General features: G+C 51.4%; 1 protein-coding gene across 1 annotated transcript; it reads right to left on the bottom strand.

Moving 5' to 3' along the window:
* On the bottom strand, positions 1 to 12,849 carry LOC125136618 (myeloid-associated differentiation marker-like). The gene is made up of 5 exons (XM_047797463.1): positions 12,755 to 12,849; positions 10,929 to 11,228; positions 4,801 to 4,998; positions 3,556 to 3,626; positions 1 to 857 (listed from the first exon to the last, which is right to left on the bottom strand). The coding sequence occupies exons 1-5, from the start codon at positions 12,847 to 12,849 to the stop codon at positions 1 to 3; spliced, it is 1,521 nt and encodes a 506-aa protein (XP_047653419.1).
* Between the last annotated feature and the right edge of the window lie 1,428 nt (positions 12,850 to 14,277).

Below are 14,277 nucleotides of genomic sequence, written 5' to 3'. Positions count from 1 at the left end.
TTAACTAACACAAAACAGGTCGATGGAGTACACGAGGTCAACCACGTAAATCAGCAGGTTGATGGCTGTCAGGATGGCCACAGCCAGTCGTTGGTCCCAGACACACATGAAGATCCCACTGCTGCAGGTGGCATTGCTGGACCACTGGGGCTGACCTCCAAACTCCTCGTTGAACTGACAGAGAGGCCAGAGGACCACAGCAGTGAAGTAGAGGAGGGTGGAGGGCAAGGTCTGCCACACAAAACAGGTGAAGAGTGGCCTTATGTCACATTCACACTTGTGTCCCAGGATGGCCACGGACACCAGGATGGAGCAGATGGAGTACACGGCCACACACCACCTCAAGGCAAGATGGTGCTGGTACAGGGAGGGGTTGCTGATGAAGGTGAAGATGACACAAGCCACAAAATTCTCCAGCCTTTTGAGCAGGCCTGGAAAGGAGCAGGAGGCGGCCTCAGTGTGGACACAGGTCCAGACCACTTCTATGGCATAAGCCACAGAAGCGATGCAGGAAAATGCAGTGGTGGCAATGGCGTAGTTCCTGGGGGAGCCATCAGGGATGAACTGAAGGTAGATGATGGAATAGGCAATGGACGTTGAGAGGCAGAAGAGGGTGAAGTAGCTGGCATAAATGATGAGAAAGCTGTCCCAGGAGTAGAAAGCAGAGTCCAACTCCAATAACTCAACTATGAGGGTGATGAGGGTCACTGTGAAGCAGAAGCACCAGATGAACACGGATGAGTTATTTAAGTCCTCAATCCAAGCGCTGGCACTGACCACCAGGGAGAAGGCCACACAGGTGGAGAGCAGCTGCAGGAGGTGGAGGAAGTAGCCTATGATGGTCACAGAGTCCAGGCCTGAGGGTGATCACATGCGGTCGTGGTGCTCAGGTGAGCCACTGTCAGCAGAATGGCCGCAATCTTCACTGAGGACCCACCAGAGAAAGATCTGCCTCTGGAGGTGGATGAAGTTAGACACCTGTGGCGGCTGAGGCTCAGGATCTGCGGAGTTTGAACCACTGGCCCAGATACTTGGCTAATGGCACAGCTGCTCGGAATGATGCCATTCCTTGGTCTTATCGGGGGACTGGTCTTATCTCACACCTCACAGCTGGGTGTGGTCTGACCATGAAGATTTTTTTAAATCTCTGAGCTTTTTGCCATTATTGTGGAGACTCAGGGTAGGATGGTCCTTATCCCAAACTTCAGAGCTCTAAACATTGAAGAGGAGTTTTTAAAAGTTTGTCTGGTAAGATCATTTGACCTGATGGAAATGAGACAATTTATGGTCTTTGATTATTTCACTTATAGTGAAACTTCAATAGATTGGTTGTGGAAATGCTACTGTGTCAGATTACAAGGTACTTTCAGACTCCCGTCATGTTACCCATCTGAAGTTAAAAATTCAGTCTGGAGCATACCTGGCCCCAACGTTCTCAGGACAGGGAGTGTACGTTTTACTGCTAACCCATTTTACAAGAGAAACTCAGGTTCAGGGAATCGAGTGCCTCCCTAAGATCCCATGACTAGGAAGTGGGCACCCACATAACAGTGCCAAAGCTGTGGGTTTAAGCCCTGTGCTCTCCAGCCCAACATTGCAGCAGGGCCCGTGGGTGGGAGCCCACGACCAAAGCTCGGGGCTCTAAGAACCCAGGACCCCCCTCAGGGCCCAGCCTCCTTCACAGCATCCTGAAGGGACAGGGATCTGGCATGTCCTCCCTGCAGCCACCACTAGAAGGAGCTGCCATCTGAGGGGACACAGCCCCACCCCCCAGAGGAGGGCAGGTTCAGAGGTGAACAGGGAGAGGCCCTGTGGGGAAGAGCAAGGCAGTGGGAACAAGATGACATGGGAAGTGGGAACCGGTTTGCACCCCTCCCCCAAGTTTTGCCTGAACGTGTGCTCTCCCCCATTTGGGAAGGAGACCCCAACCCTCATTTCGTTTGTGCACACAGGTGTGTAAGGATGTCTGCCGATGTTTTTCCTGTTTTATCAACATGAGCCCATGTCACGCACACTGCATCCTGCTTTTGTACCCTGCCCCCAGGTGCAGCTGGTCCTCTCCAGTGGCCTGAGTCCTCTCCATCCCCGTTACTTCTTTCCTTCCCTCCTCCATCCTGTGGGCATTTGGACCAAACACTCTTCTCTAGATCAGTGCTTCTAGAGTCTCAGACAGTGGGGGACACAGGATTATGACCAGGATCCACGTGACCACCGTGCTCTAGAGCAGGAGGTGTGCAAGCTTTTCTGGAATCTTTTTAAAAATTTCAAATTATGACAAAGGCTTTATTTTATTTTATTTTATTTTACTTTTTAGGGCCGCACCCAAGGCATACGGAGGTTCCCAGGCTAGGGGTGGAATCATAGCTGTTGCCACCAGCCTACACCACAGCCACAGCAACACAAGATCTGAGCCACATGTGTGACCTACACCACAGCTCACAGCAACGACGGATCCTTAACCACTGAGCACAGCCAGGGATCAAACCCGCAACCTCAGGGTTACTACTGGGATTCATTTCGGCGGCACCACAATGAGAATTTCTACTCCAATAAAAATTTTTTAAAAATGGATGGGAGCTGTTAAAAAAAATGGGGGGTGGGTGGGAAGAATAAGCTCAACTATAAAATTAACCCTATCTGCTCTGGTGTTTTTTCAGAACATTCTCCTTCTCCCTCCCACAGCAGCATTCCCTATGCCACATAGCACCTGTGGAGCCACCTGCTGCTGATCAAAGAAGTTTGATGATTTCTGGGAATTATGAGTGATCATGAGACGAACCCTCCCTTTTGTGAGAAAAGCAACTTCTACTTGGGGAACTGGCATTTCCTGCTCACCTTCTCCCTTGCATACAAGCGATATCTTTTAATAAAAAGCTTTGCTAGGAGTTCCCACGGTGGCACAGCAGAAACAAATCCAACTAGTGTCCATGAGCATATGGGTTCAATCCCTGGCCTCACTCAGTAGGTTAAGGATTCAGTGTTGCCTTGAGCTATAGTGTAAGACGCAGACACGGCTTGGATCCCATATTGCTGTGGCTGTGGTGTAGGACAGTGGCTATAGCTCCGATTAGACCCCTAGCCTGGGAACCTCCATATGCCGTGGGAGCAGCCCTAGAAAAGGCAAAAAGATTGACCTATATGTCCCAGAGTTCCGTAAACACTCATCCCAAGATCCATCTAGAATCTCGTTGCCAGGCCACTCAAGGTGCCATTACTCACCTAGTCCTGAGAACAGGAGCAGAAGCCTCTGGACCACCTGTCCTAACAGTCTGTCAGGCTCGAGGCAAGGGTCTCCACTTTCTGCCTCTTCCTATTTTCGGTCACATTCTTAAAGTCATGGTCTTACGGAAACACATATCGGGTCAATTGTTTCAAGTCACCTTATCGTCATTATATTTATTGGAGGCTCCCACGCACATTCGTTAGTGCAAGAAATGATAATCTTGTAAAATAGGAGGAATACAAATAATACAGCTAGTGACATTAATAAAGTCCTAATTAAGTGTCATCTTCTAGGGCCTTTCATGACTGAGGCCAAAAGAAGAAAAAACTTACCTTTCTGGGTGAGTAGGTATTTCTGCCCTTGGGGAGGTCTGCTTAAAGATAATGCAGAGACACCATGCACCCTAGAGGGGAGCGAGGAGGCCCAAATGGGCAGAGAACAATTTTCTGTTTAAATTTCCCCTGTCTTGACTTAAAATATGGAAATTATTATATTAGTTCTTAAGATTTTCCTGCCAAGGGGACCACCTCCGTGAGCCCTCCCCATCCACCCAGCCTGCCTCTGGGTGGGGAACTCCTGCTTCCTCCTGGACAAGAGGGAGAGGCAGCCCTGAGGGTCCTTCCCCTCCCCTCCCCCACAGCCCTGCTGCCTGGCCCCTCTGCCCTGCTGACACTGGGATGCTGGGCTCTGGGGCTTTGTGCCAAGAGTGAAATAGGAAGAGGCTTGTGGTGCCTCCACAGCCACCAGTTACTGGAAAGGGCTGCTGGTGTCGATACTCATATGTCCAAGGGTACATATATACTCTCTCTCACACACACAGGCACATACCTTCAAAGAAAGGCATCCAGGGGCAGGCAGGGCCCCTTTAAGAGCCCAACCTCTTGCTTCCCAAGGCAGGGCCCCTCCCCAGGATCAGGCTGAGGTCAGGGTGGGGGATGGTGGGAGGGTCCAGAAGAGACCTTGGTTTGGGTGAGGAGGGCAACCTGCTGGGCTGCTTCTGCACTCTAGCCAAATGTGGGGCAATTAGGAATGTGGATTGGGGGGTTGTTTTATGTTATCTTTCTTCTGAAGCTAAATAAAGAATATTATGGAGGTGGGAGACAAGACTCCTCTCTATTAGTGACAACAGGGACTGATGGGAACCAAAAGCTGCGTGGAATTAAAAAATACATCTGTAACCAACTGTAATGGAAAAAATAAAAATCATTTAAGTAAAAATTAAATACATGTGTATGTTTTCATTCACACACATGCATATAGATCACATTAAGCCTTGGTTCCAGAGAAGCAGGAAGCAACAGCAGAAAGAGACTTGCACGCAGAAACATGTGTGCCCCACACACTCAAGCAATGTGTTTCCCTTGACTATGGCAGCAGCTATCCTTACCCAACAACACACTACCTACCCCAACAAAATTGAAAAAAAAGAAACTTCTCCTTTAAGAATTAGGCCACACAGTAATTTTTGCTCTCCAGACAGAAAAAAAGAAACAGAAACTCCAGGCTCACATCAGCTTTGAGGCTGGCAGTGGCCACTTTCTTCTCCCTGCAAAGGCAGGACAAGCTGTTTTTAATACCAAGTGCCAGTGCCAGTCCCAGTACAGGCCACTTCAGTGGCATAAACCACGGAAGCCGTGAAGGAGAGTACAGTTGTGGAGATGACTTGGGCCTGGCAGGGGCCGTGAGCCGAGAGCTGGATGGTGCTGGGGTAGGTGATGGAGACCGAGAGGCAGGAGACAGCTGCGTAGCAGGAGAAGGTGACGCAGAAGGCTTCCCTGGAGAAAGGTAAGCAATCCTTGAGCTCCCATCACTCAGCTATGAGGATGATGGGGTTCATGATGAAGCAGAGGCACCAGTTGAATATGGACCGATCACCTATGGCCCCCCTCTGAGTGTCCGCCCTGAGCACCAGCAACAGGCAGTGCAGATAAGGAACAGCTGCAGCAGGCGGTAGACAAAGCCCACAAGGACTGAGGACGACCACAGAAAAACCATGACAGGGGTACTGGACCCCGCCACCAACATGGCTGTGGCCTCTGCTGAGGACTCGCCAGAAATAGATCTGGCTCTGAAGATGGATTAAACCAGATGTCTGGAAAAGGCTCAGAATCTGTGGAGTTTGAACCAATGGCCCATAGGCTTGGCTAACAGCAAGGCTGCTCCAGAATGATGCTTCCCCTGCCATCACCCTTGGCCTTGTCAGGAGACTGGTCTTATCCCAAAACTCACGGCCAGGTTGAGTCTGACCTCCAACCATGAATATTTTGGATCTCTATGAGCTGTATGCCTTTATCTACAGAGACATGTGGTAGGATGGTCCCTATCTGTTACCCCAAACTTTCAAGGCAATGAAAATAGAAAAGTAATTTTCTAAAAACGTCTTTGATTCTAAGCTTTGAAATGAAAAGCCATGAGACAACTTAATGGTCTTGGTTTCCCTTAGTGTGAACATCCAAAGGGGCAGCTGCAGAAGTACTTCTGTGCTTGATCACAAGGTACATTCAGTGTCCAGGGGGCTGTTATATCCTCTAGAGTAGATGCACCATGTCACCTTATTGAAGCTGAATGAGTCTCAATTCTGGAGCACATCTGACTCAAGGACTTGAGGAAAGGGATTGTGGATTATACTGCCAGCCTCGTTTTACAGGCGAGGAAACTTAGGCTCAATGACAAATCATTTAGGTGCATTACATTCGGCTTCTCAGCAATTATGTTGTTTAGGGAAAATGTATAAATTGTGCCAGTCGATACTTGTGCTATATAGAAAAATCAGAATGATTAGAGGAAATAAATGATTTACTTTAATAGCATAGTTTAGTTGAAAACAACATGATGAAATATTTTGCAAAGACACCTGTGATATATGAATGCAGATAAAATACATGAAAAGGTACTCAAAATCATTAGTAATCCAAGAAATGCAGATTATAACCCCAATGAGATAGCACTACAATTGTATGCAATCTTTATTTAATAAAAACCAGTGAGAACCAAGGCAGGAGACACGAGTCAGTGACAGGTTGGAGAGGATCATAACTGTCATGTGGAAAAGTTGGAATTTTACCTTTAAGAAAATGTTTGAGATTCCCAGGAAGGGTAATGATACAATTCAAAAATAATAAAGGTTCAGGAAAAATAATCTAACGTGCATAGAAAGGCTAATTTGAAAACATGATATAAAATTTTAATAAAAAGCATGATGACTTATTCACATGGAAGAATTAAAGTCATTAAAAGTACTGAAGATATAGAATAAACCAGCAAATCTGATTGTCCAGTTGACATGTTTGGACTGAAATGCTGGGACCAAACTTATCTTGCAGAAGCTCAAAGAGTTTGTTCCGTAGTTTTTGTAATTTTATGGGACCGCCACCTCAGTAACATTTTACTTTGTTTGCAACGGGTCATTGATGATTAGCTCCCGTATTGTTTTCAATTGATTGTGTCACTCTTTCCCTAATTCACTTTTTTAAAAAAAATTTGACTAACCCCACTGTTTGGTTGTTTGGTTTTGCTTACTATTTGGGTTTTTTTTTTTTTTTTTGGCAAGACATTCTTGCTGAAGGAGGCCGTGCATTGATGCACTTGCCCAGCCTCCTTCATCCGGATCATTATTTTTCCTGCCTCTGCAGCTGTGCCGTCATACATGTAAGGATAACCTGACCCCCTTGCTGTACAGTGGGAAAATTAAAAAATTATAAAAAAAAGAAAATAAAAAAGAACACACTCCTAACACCAAACTTAAACTCTGACTCTCTTTATACTCTTGTATCCTTGGACAAAGTCAAGTTGCTATACAAGTTTCTAGCTGCTCCCTCTCTCTCTCTGTACCTGATCTCATGGTGGACCAGGAACAACTTGTGACCAGTACTAACCCACACAGCACAGTGGAGGAGCCCTGTCCATACTGAACTCTCCTTGAGAGATGATGGGTGGGCCCATGGTTGGGGTGCAAGGGAGAGGGCTGAACAAAAGTTCTCAGGTCCCTCCACCCAGGGATGCTCTGATTCTCTGGCTTGGGAAGGAGACAGTCTAATGCTCAGAGAGGCTACCCCATCTTTCTGAACATGCTTCTCCTGATGCCAAGGGAAGGAGGGGGTCACTGCTCAGGGGCCAAGCCAGACAGAAGCTCAGATCCATGCTCCCTCACTTACTCTGTGTGGATCAGCAATATTAGGAGCTATGACAGAGCCCATGGAAACGCTTCTTCAGGAGCTATGACAGAGCCCATGGAAACGCTTCACCTTTTCTGTACACAAATCCCTCTGAGAAGGTGACTATCCCAGAAACACACATGCACATACACTCAAATATTGCCTTCACTTCCAGGGCTTCCACACACGTCCTGTAATCCACCCACCCCAGGACATTCCATGGGCCCCTGGGTCTCAGGGCAGGATGCTGGCCTTGAAGGAGGAAGTCAGGTGAATCCTACACTACCCTTCCCTCAGGTGTCGGGGTGGTCAGAGTCCTGGACCCATACTCAGGGCTCGCCCTTGAGCAACTCAAGTGCCCATCAACAGACAATTGGATTAAGAAGATAACCCAATTGTCAGAGGTCCCCGAATCAACCAGAGAGCCCTCTGGAGGCATGACAAGGAGTCTGGACCCTAATAATGATGTCCCACACTCATCACCATGGTCCCCTTTTCTTTCTCTGACTCAGGGATTCTGGGAACCCCATCGTATGACCCTAGAGAGAGAGGGTGACTATGAAACCTTTGAAGAAGGTGGATTGCTGTTGTGATCTCCAATATTTGGATTAAAACCCTTTGCTGAGAGTTGATGGTGGTCTGGTGTGTGCACTGAGGAAATGAGGGTTCCTGAACCAGGGCTCTGCTTGCGGGGGGACCGGGGTAGCGGGGGGGGGGGGGCTGTCTCTTGCTTCAGTAACAGGAGAAGCCAGGGCAGGAAGGACGGAGGAGCACTGTTTATTTGAGTGAGAGGAGACAGGTGGGTTTCAAGATGTGGCTTCTGGCAAGGTCAGGCCATTCACAGCTCTGCTACCACATTAAGCATTTGGGACTCAGCAGGAAGCCACGGTTATGTTGTAATCACGGGGGTGACTTCACTTATAGAGAAGCCTCTGGGATTCCCCAAGTAGGAAAGTGGCAGATGTCCAATGAGGGGTGTTCCAAAAAGTGAGAGAGGAACCCTGAGTTCAAACCGTGTCCACTGTGACAGGTCTTATATGTACAACCTGAGAAGGAGTTAACCCACTTTACTCCACTAAGACTGAGGTAGGGGACCTGGATGCGTGTGTGTGTGTGTGTGTGTGTGTGTGTGTGTGTGTTGTGTGTGTTCTGTTCTGTTCTAGCAACAGAGGAAGTTACCTGGGCTGCCTTGGGAAATCACCTGTGATGCACGTATATGCGGGGGGGTGAGTAGGGTCCCCTTGAAAACAGTTCAGTTACTCAAGGTCAGGACAGGGGCTCAAGAGCCTTACTCCCCCGAAACCCCGTGTCTCAAGAGTCAGAAGGGAAAGGTTGCTGAGCCCTGGGGCGAGTCCCCAGGGAGGAGAGGATGGAGCGGTTCCAGCACTCAGGGTCAGCACCCAGAGAAGGGCCGCCTGTATCCCCTCTGCCCAAGTGGGTTTCAGGAACTAAGGGCTAAGCACCACCAGGTGGCCTCCTGTAGCCAGTAGCAGCCCCGCCCCTGCCATCTGTCTTGGCCACAGGTTCATGCAGAGAGAGGGCACAGCCCTGCAGCCCTAAACAGCACCCAGCATGGATGAGGGACCCCAGGGGAGGGGAAGAACCAAGAGATCAAATCCACCTCCAATTTCCCTGCTTCTCACTCAGATTGTTTTGCAACGGTGGCGCCTCCACTTGCACCACTGATTTCTGGGACCCTGATCTGGGAGGGTGGGGAGCTACCGCCTGACCTCTTCAGGTTCTCCCTGTCCTGTTTTTCCAGTGTAAGTGTCCTGACCTCTGCTGTGATGGGTTTTCTGAACTGTGGAAGCTGCTGGGCGGGGCTGTGGGTCTGGCTGCGACTGGCCACCAGGGGGAGCCCTTGGGCCGTCTCTCCCTAAGGCTGCCTTGCAGGTGGATCCAGCCTGAGGGACACTTTGGCAAGAAGTGTGAAGGTTGCACCATTGACATGGTTAGGGGGCTGCTTCAGGGACCCTCTAAGCTGCCCTCACTCAGCCACTGAGCTGAGGCTGAGAGGGGGCTGGGCAGTGGTGCAGCCTGGCCTGGAAGGTGAACCCAGGCTCCCCAACTCCTGGCCCACTGTTCCTTCCGGAGTTTCAGGCTTCCTGGAAAAGAGAGGAAGCAGGATTCCCAGGGGAATAGCTTTCCCAAAGGATCTCTAACCCCACTTCCCGCACCCGCATCGGGAATTGGATGCTCCTGGGGGGAGAAAACCAGGGGAGGGGCCCCCTACCGCCTAGGTGGGCACTGAGTTGAGGGTGAGGACCCAGAGGGCAGCGTGTGCTGTGGCCCCAGCCCTTCTCCTGGGATCCCTGCCTCCTGTGCAGCCAGCTTCTCTGTAGACAAAGCACAGTCAGTGGGAAGCCCAGAGGTGGAATGTTCTAGAGACACCACCAGTTTAGGTCAGCCGACCTGGCTGGGGCTCAGGGTCCCCACCATCAAAGGGCTGAGAAGGGGAGGGGAGCTCAGAGGCAGGTGTCAAGCTCCGGGCTGGGGGGACCCATGAACAGACCCTTCAGGCCTGAGCCTAATAAAAATGAGCTGGTTCTGCTGCCCCTCTAGACTCCTGACCTACCTGGGTCCTGACATAGCTGGGGTTGATGCTGCAAATGTTGGTTTGTTTTTGTTTTTTGTTTTTTGGGGTTTTTTTTTTTTTTGGTCTTTTTAGGGCCACACCTATGGCATAGGGAGGTTCCCAGCTAGGGTTCACATCAGAGCTATAGCTGATGGGCTTCGCCACAGCCACAGCAACATAGGATCCAAGCCACATCTGTGACCTACACCACAGCTTATGGCAACAATGGATCCTTAACCCACTGAGCAATGCTGGGGATCGAACCTGCATCCTCATGAATACTAGTCAGTTCACTTCCAAGAACTATGATGGGAATTCTGCAAATGCTGGGTTTACTCACCTAGGGTATAAAGAATGAAGGCAGGGAAGGTGATGTTTGTTGAGTGGCTGCTTGTGAGTAGCTCTGTGCTCCGTGCCTCACACATGTTCTCTTTCCGGGTCCTGCAGTGACCCTGCCTGGGTGGCTTTCTTCCCATCTTACCTTTAAGAAACCAAGCCTGGCTCCTGAGCCCCAGCTCCCTCATCTCCCCTGACCTGCTCCCCATGGCCTGAGCAGCTCCTCAGCCAGCAGACCAGGGAAACATCCAGAGCCCCGCTGGCCCCTCGTGGCAAGTCCCCCTCAGCGTCCTCCTCTGTAAAATGGGGATGCTCGTCCCAACTCCCAGGGCTGTCACGGAAACAGGCGGGGCCGCAGGGAAACCTACCCCAGCCTGTTCGGGCATCAGCTGGCATCTCCTTCTCCCTCCTGGCCTCTGCCCTCAGGTCCGAAAAGGGCAGGTCAGGGTCCAGCCCGGGCAACAGGAAGAAGGGATTGTGGGCCTCTCAGCGCCACCTGGCCTGCTGGTCTCTGCTTCCCAAGCCCTTTAGCCGCCCCCCTTTGCCTCCTCAGGTTAGTGTCCAACCCACCCCACCTTCCCTCTGACCCACCACTGCCAGCGTCCTGCCCTGGGCTGTGCTCCTGGACAGCCGTCGTCACCGTATCCACTCACAGAGCACCTGCCCTGGGTGCCCATCCCAGGTCCTCAACACCCTGGGGCCTGTCTCTGTTGAGGGCAGGGACGCCCGGTGAGTGACCGCTGTCCTGGGACGGTGACAGACCCGGCAGATCACCGTGTGAGGGGGGGAGGAGGATCGTGCCCTGGGGGAGGGTGTCCAGTAAGGTGGGGTCAACCTAGCATCCCAGCCATGGCAGGACACCATGTCGTGTGCTGTCACCTGGGCCCATGGGAAGCCACTGCCACCTCCTGTCCTGCCCCAGGTGTGCCGGCGGGTGAACCTAGAGAAAGAGAGGCGATGAGCGTGGTCAGGGCCTCTGCTCCCAGGCTCACAACATAAACCCCAAAGGGCCCGTCCAGGAAACACATGAGCCACCCAAGCCCCGAGGTTTGTCAGAACTGGGAGTGCGGGCCCGGCTGCCCTGGGCAGGTGCCACTCAGCCCGGCTGGTGGTGGCCAGGCAGAAAGACTGGCCTGTGGGAGCATGTTCAGGGCTGTGTCTGGACCAGTCTGAGGCCTGAGCCCTCGTCCACCTCCCACCTGCCCCTGGGGGCCAAGTGCCCTTGGCCTGGATGTGTCCAAGGACAGAGGACTCCCTGTCTGGAAGGCCCCCCTTCAGAGGGCCGGGAACCCGGGTTTAGGCAGCCAGGTCTTCCCCACCGAGGCTTCCTCCAGGATAAAGGCCACCTCACCGCTACATGGTGACCTGTCCCTATCTTCACACCGCAGTCATGTCCCCATCTCGACGCTGAGTCTTTGACTTTCAGGTTAAAGGTCCCCAGCTTCCTCATTGATGTCCCTTTATGTGAATCCCACCTCCACTCTGCCTCACCATACATCCCAACAACGACCTTCTGGTCCCTTCTCTGCCCACTTCCCCCAAAGCCCATTCTCAGTGGGTTCTTCTTTTGTTTTGTTTTTTTTCCTGTCCTTGTCTTTTTAGGGCCACACCTGCGGCATATGGAGGTTCCCAGGCTAGGGGTCTAACCGGAGCTGTAGCTGCCAGCCTACACCACAGCCACAGCAACGCGGGATCCAGTCCTCATCTGCGACCTGCACCACTGCTCATGGCAACACTGCATCCTTAACCTACTGAGCGAGGCCAGGGATTGAACCCATGTCCTCATGGATACTAGTTGGGTATGTTAACCACTGAGCCACGATGGGAACTGCCCTCAGTGGATTCTTATCAAGTGAAGAAAATTGGGAAGGGAACCAGGATTCAGCTGAACCCAGGGAAACAGCACAGCCCTCAGGCCAGGGCTGGCTTTGGAAAGACCTGCACTTTCTTGCTACTGTGACAGAATGAACTAAGACACAGGGACAGGATCACCTCCTGCCACCTAACCCTGAAGGCATCAAGGAGAATCTGGAGTGTCTGAAGAGGGACACTCTAAAATGCCCCTGACTGAGTTCCCATTGCAGCTCAGTGAGCTAAGAACCCGACTAGTGTCTGTGAGGATGTGAGTCTGATCCCTGGCCTCACTCAGTGGGTTAAGGATCTGGCATTGCTGTGGTTCATAGGTGCAGCTCTGATTTGACCCCCATCAGTGAATTTCCATATGCCTCAGGTGTGGCCTTAAAATAAATAAATAATAAAATTAAATAAAACAAAATAAAATGAATCAAAAATGGCCCCGCTTCGCTGAGCACACCTGAGTCACCTCTAATGCAGACCTGTTTGCTGCTGAGGGGTTTGGAAAGGGCGCCTACCCCCCTCAAACCCCATAGCCCTGCCCCTGCCCCTGCCCTCCTCCCAGCCTGGGTGAAGAAACATGCATCTATTCAGGAAAGGAATCTCTAGGACCTGCTCACTGTCTTCAGGCACACGCCCCGCCCCTCTCCCCAGGGGCCCACCCCATCCCAAAGCCTGGTCTGGTTCCAAGAGTGGTAGCCAGCCATGCCTGCTTCCTGCCCAGTGCACTCGCTGCGATCCAGGCCAGGCTCCGGGGCCAAGAAGCTTACTCACTGGTGGAACAACTTCTCCTCTGTATGGAAAGAACATAGGCTTTTCCTGCTGGGGGACCAGTGTCTGAGTAGCTTTGCTGAGACGTGGGGGAAAAGGCACACGTTGGCCTGGCCCCTGCCCCCTGATTTCAAGCCGTGTGCTGTGGTTCCTAGTGGAGCCCACTGGCCTCTGTTCCCAGGTGCTAGGGGAGGCCCAGGAAACGCTGGTCAGGACCTTGATTTCAGGGCGCTGTGCTGGTCCCTTGTTCAAGACGGGATGTGCTTGTCTCTTCATGGTCCTGTTCCATCCCCAGTGTTTAGGGCTCGGACAGAGGGAGAGGCTCTGTCTCTGCCAGCCAGTCCCAGCTCTGCCCCCGGCTGTGTCCTCCCGGCTCTGCTTGATGGACACCCCCACCCACCCACCCACAACCCTCCGTCTGGAGGAAGAGCTTGGGCTGAGGGGGAGCTGGTAGGGCCTGTGGGCTCAGATCTAAATGCACCCGGGCCTCACTGTCTACAGAAAGGCAGAGTGGACTTTTAATACAAACTCTCTCTTTGTGAGCTAGCGTCTTTCCTCTAGGGGAGGGGAAACGGCTGGAAAACAGCCCCCGCAGCTGAAGCCTCTTCCTGCAATTCGGAAGCCCCAGGAGCGCTACCCAAAGGGTAGCTGTAGAAAGGGCAGGACCCTGAAGGCAGGGGGCCAGAGGCCAGCCCTGCTCAGTGGTTTCCAGGCTGAGAGGGCCTGAGCGTTGCCCTTCGAGGTCCAGCTCATGATCTGTTTATTGAGGATGATAATAATCCTCCCAGGTTTACCGCAGGGGGTCGGAGACAATGAAGCACACACAGAGGGGCGTCCAGTGACAGGTAGCCTTGAATACGGATGCACCACGGCTTTGCTTTGGAGCAGGGAGCAGGAACCAGCTGCCTCAAGAATGGGGGAGAGCACCAGGTCTGAAAATAGTAGACCGGCTGTTTCTGGGTCCTCCAGGAAGGTGACACTTTCACCCCAGCTCTGTCATGCCTGCCCCTTAGATGGTGATTGAAAGATTCCAACTACACAACTTGTGTGTGTTGCCAGGACCCAGTGTTTTAGCAGTTTGGGCTGCTAAACAGAATAGCATAGAGTGGGCGGTTTATACAAGAGACATCTGCTTCGCATCGTTCTTTTTTTTTTGTACTTTTATTTTTTAATTTATTTTTATTAGAGTTGATTTACAATGTTCTGCTGAACAGCAAATTGACCTAGTCATACATCTATATTGCATCCTTTTGCTCACATTATCCTCCATCATGTTCTATCACGAGTGACTGGATATAGTTCCCTGTGCTGTGCAGCAGGATGTCATTGCTTATCCACTCCAAATGCAATAGTTTGCATCCACT

This window comes from Phacochoerus africanus, chromosome 9 (genome assembly GCF_016906955.1).
Source record: "Phacochoerus africanus isolate WHEZ1 chromosome 9, ROS_Pafr_v1, whole genome shotgun sequence".
In the NCBI taxonomy this organism is placed as follows: Eukaryota; Metazoa; Chordata; class Mammalia; order Artiodactyla; family Suidae; genus Phacochoerus; species Phacochoerus africanus.
The sequence above is the reverse complement of the archived record's forward strand: the minus strand, read 5'-3'. Positions and strand labels throughout refer to the sequence as shown.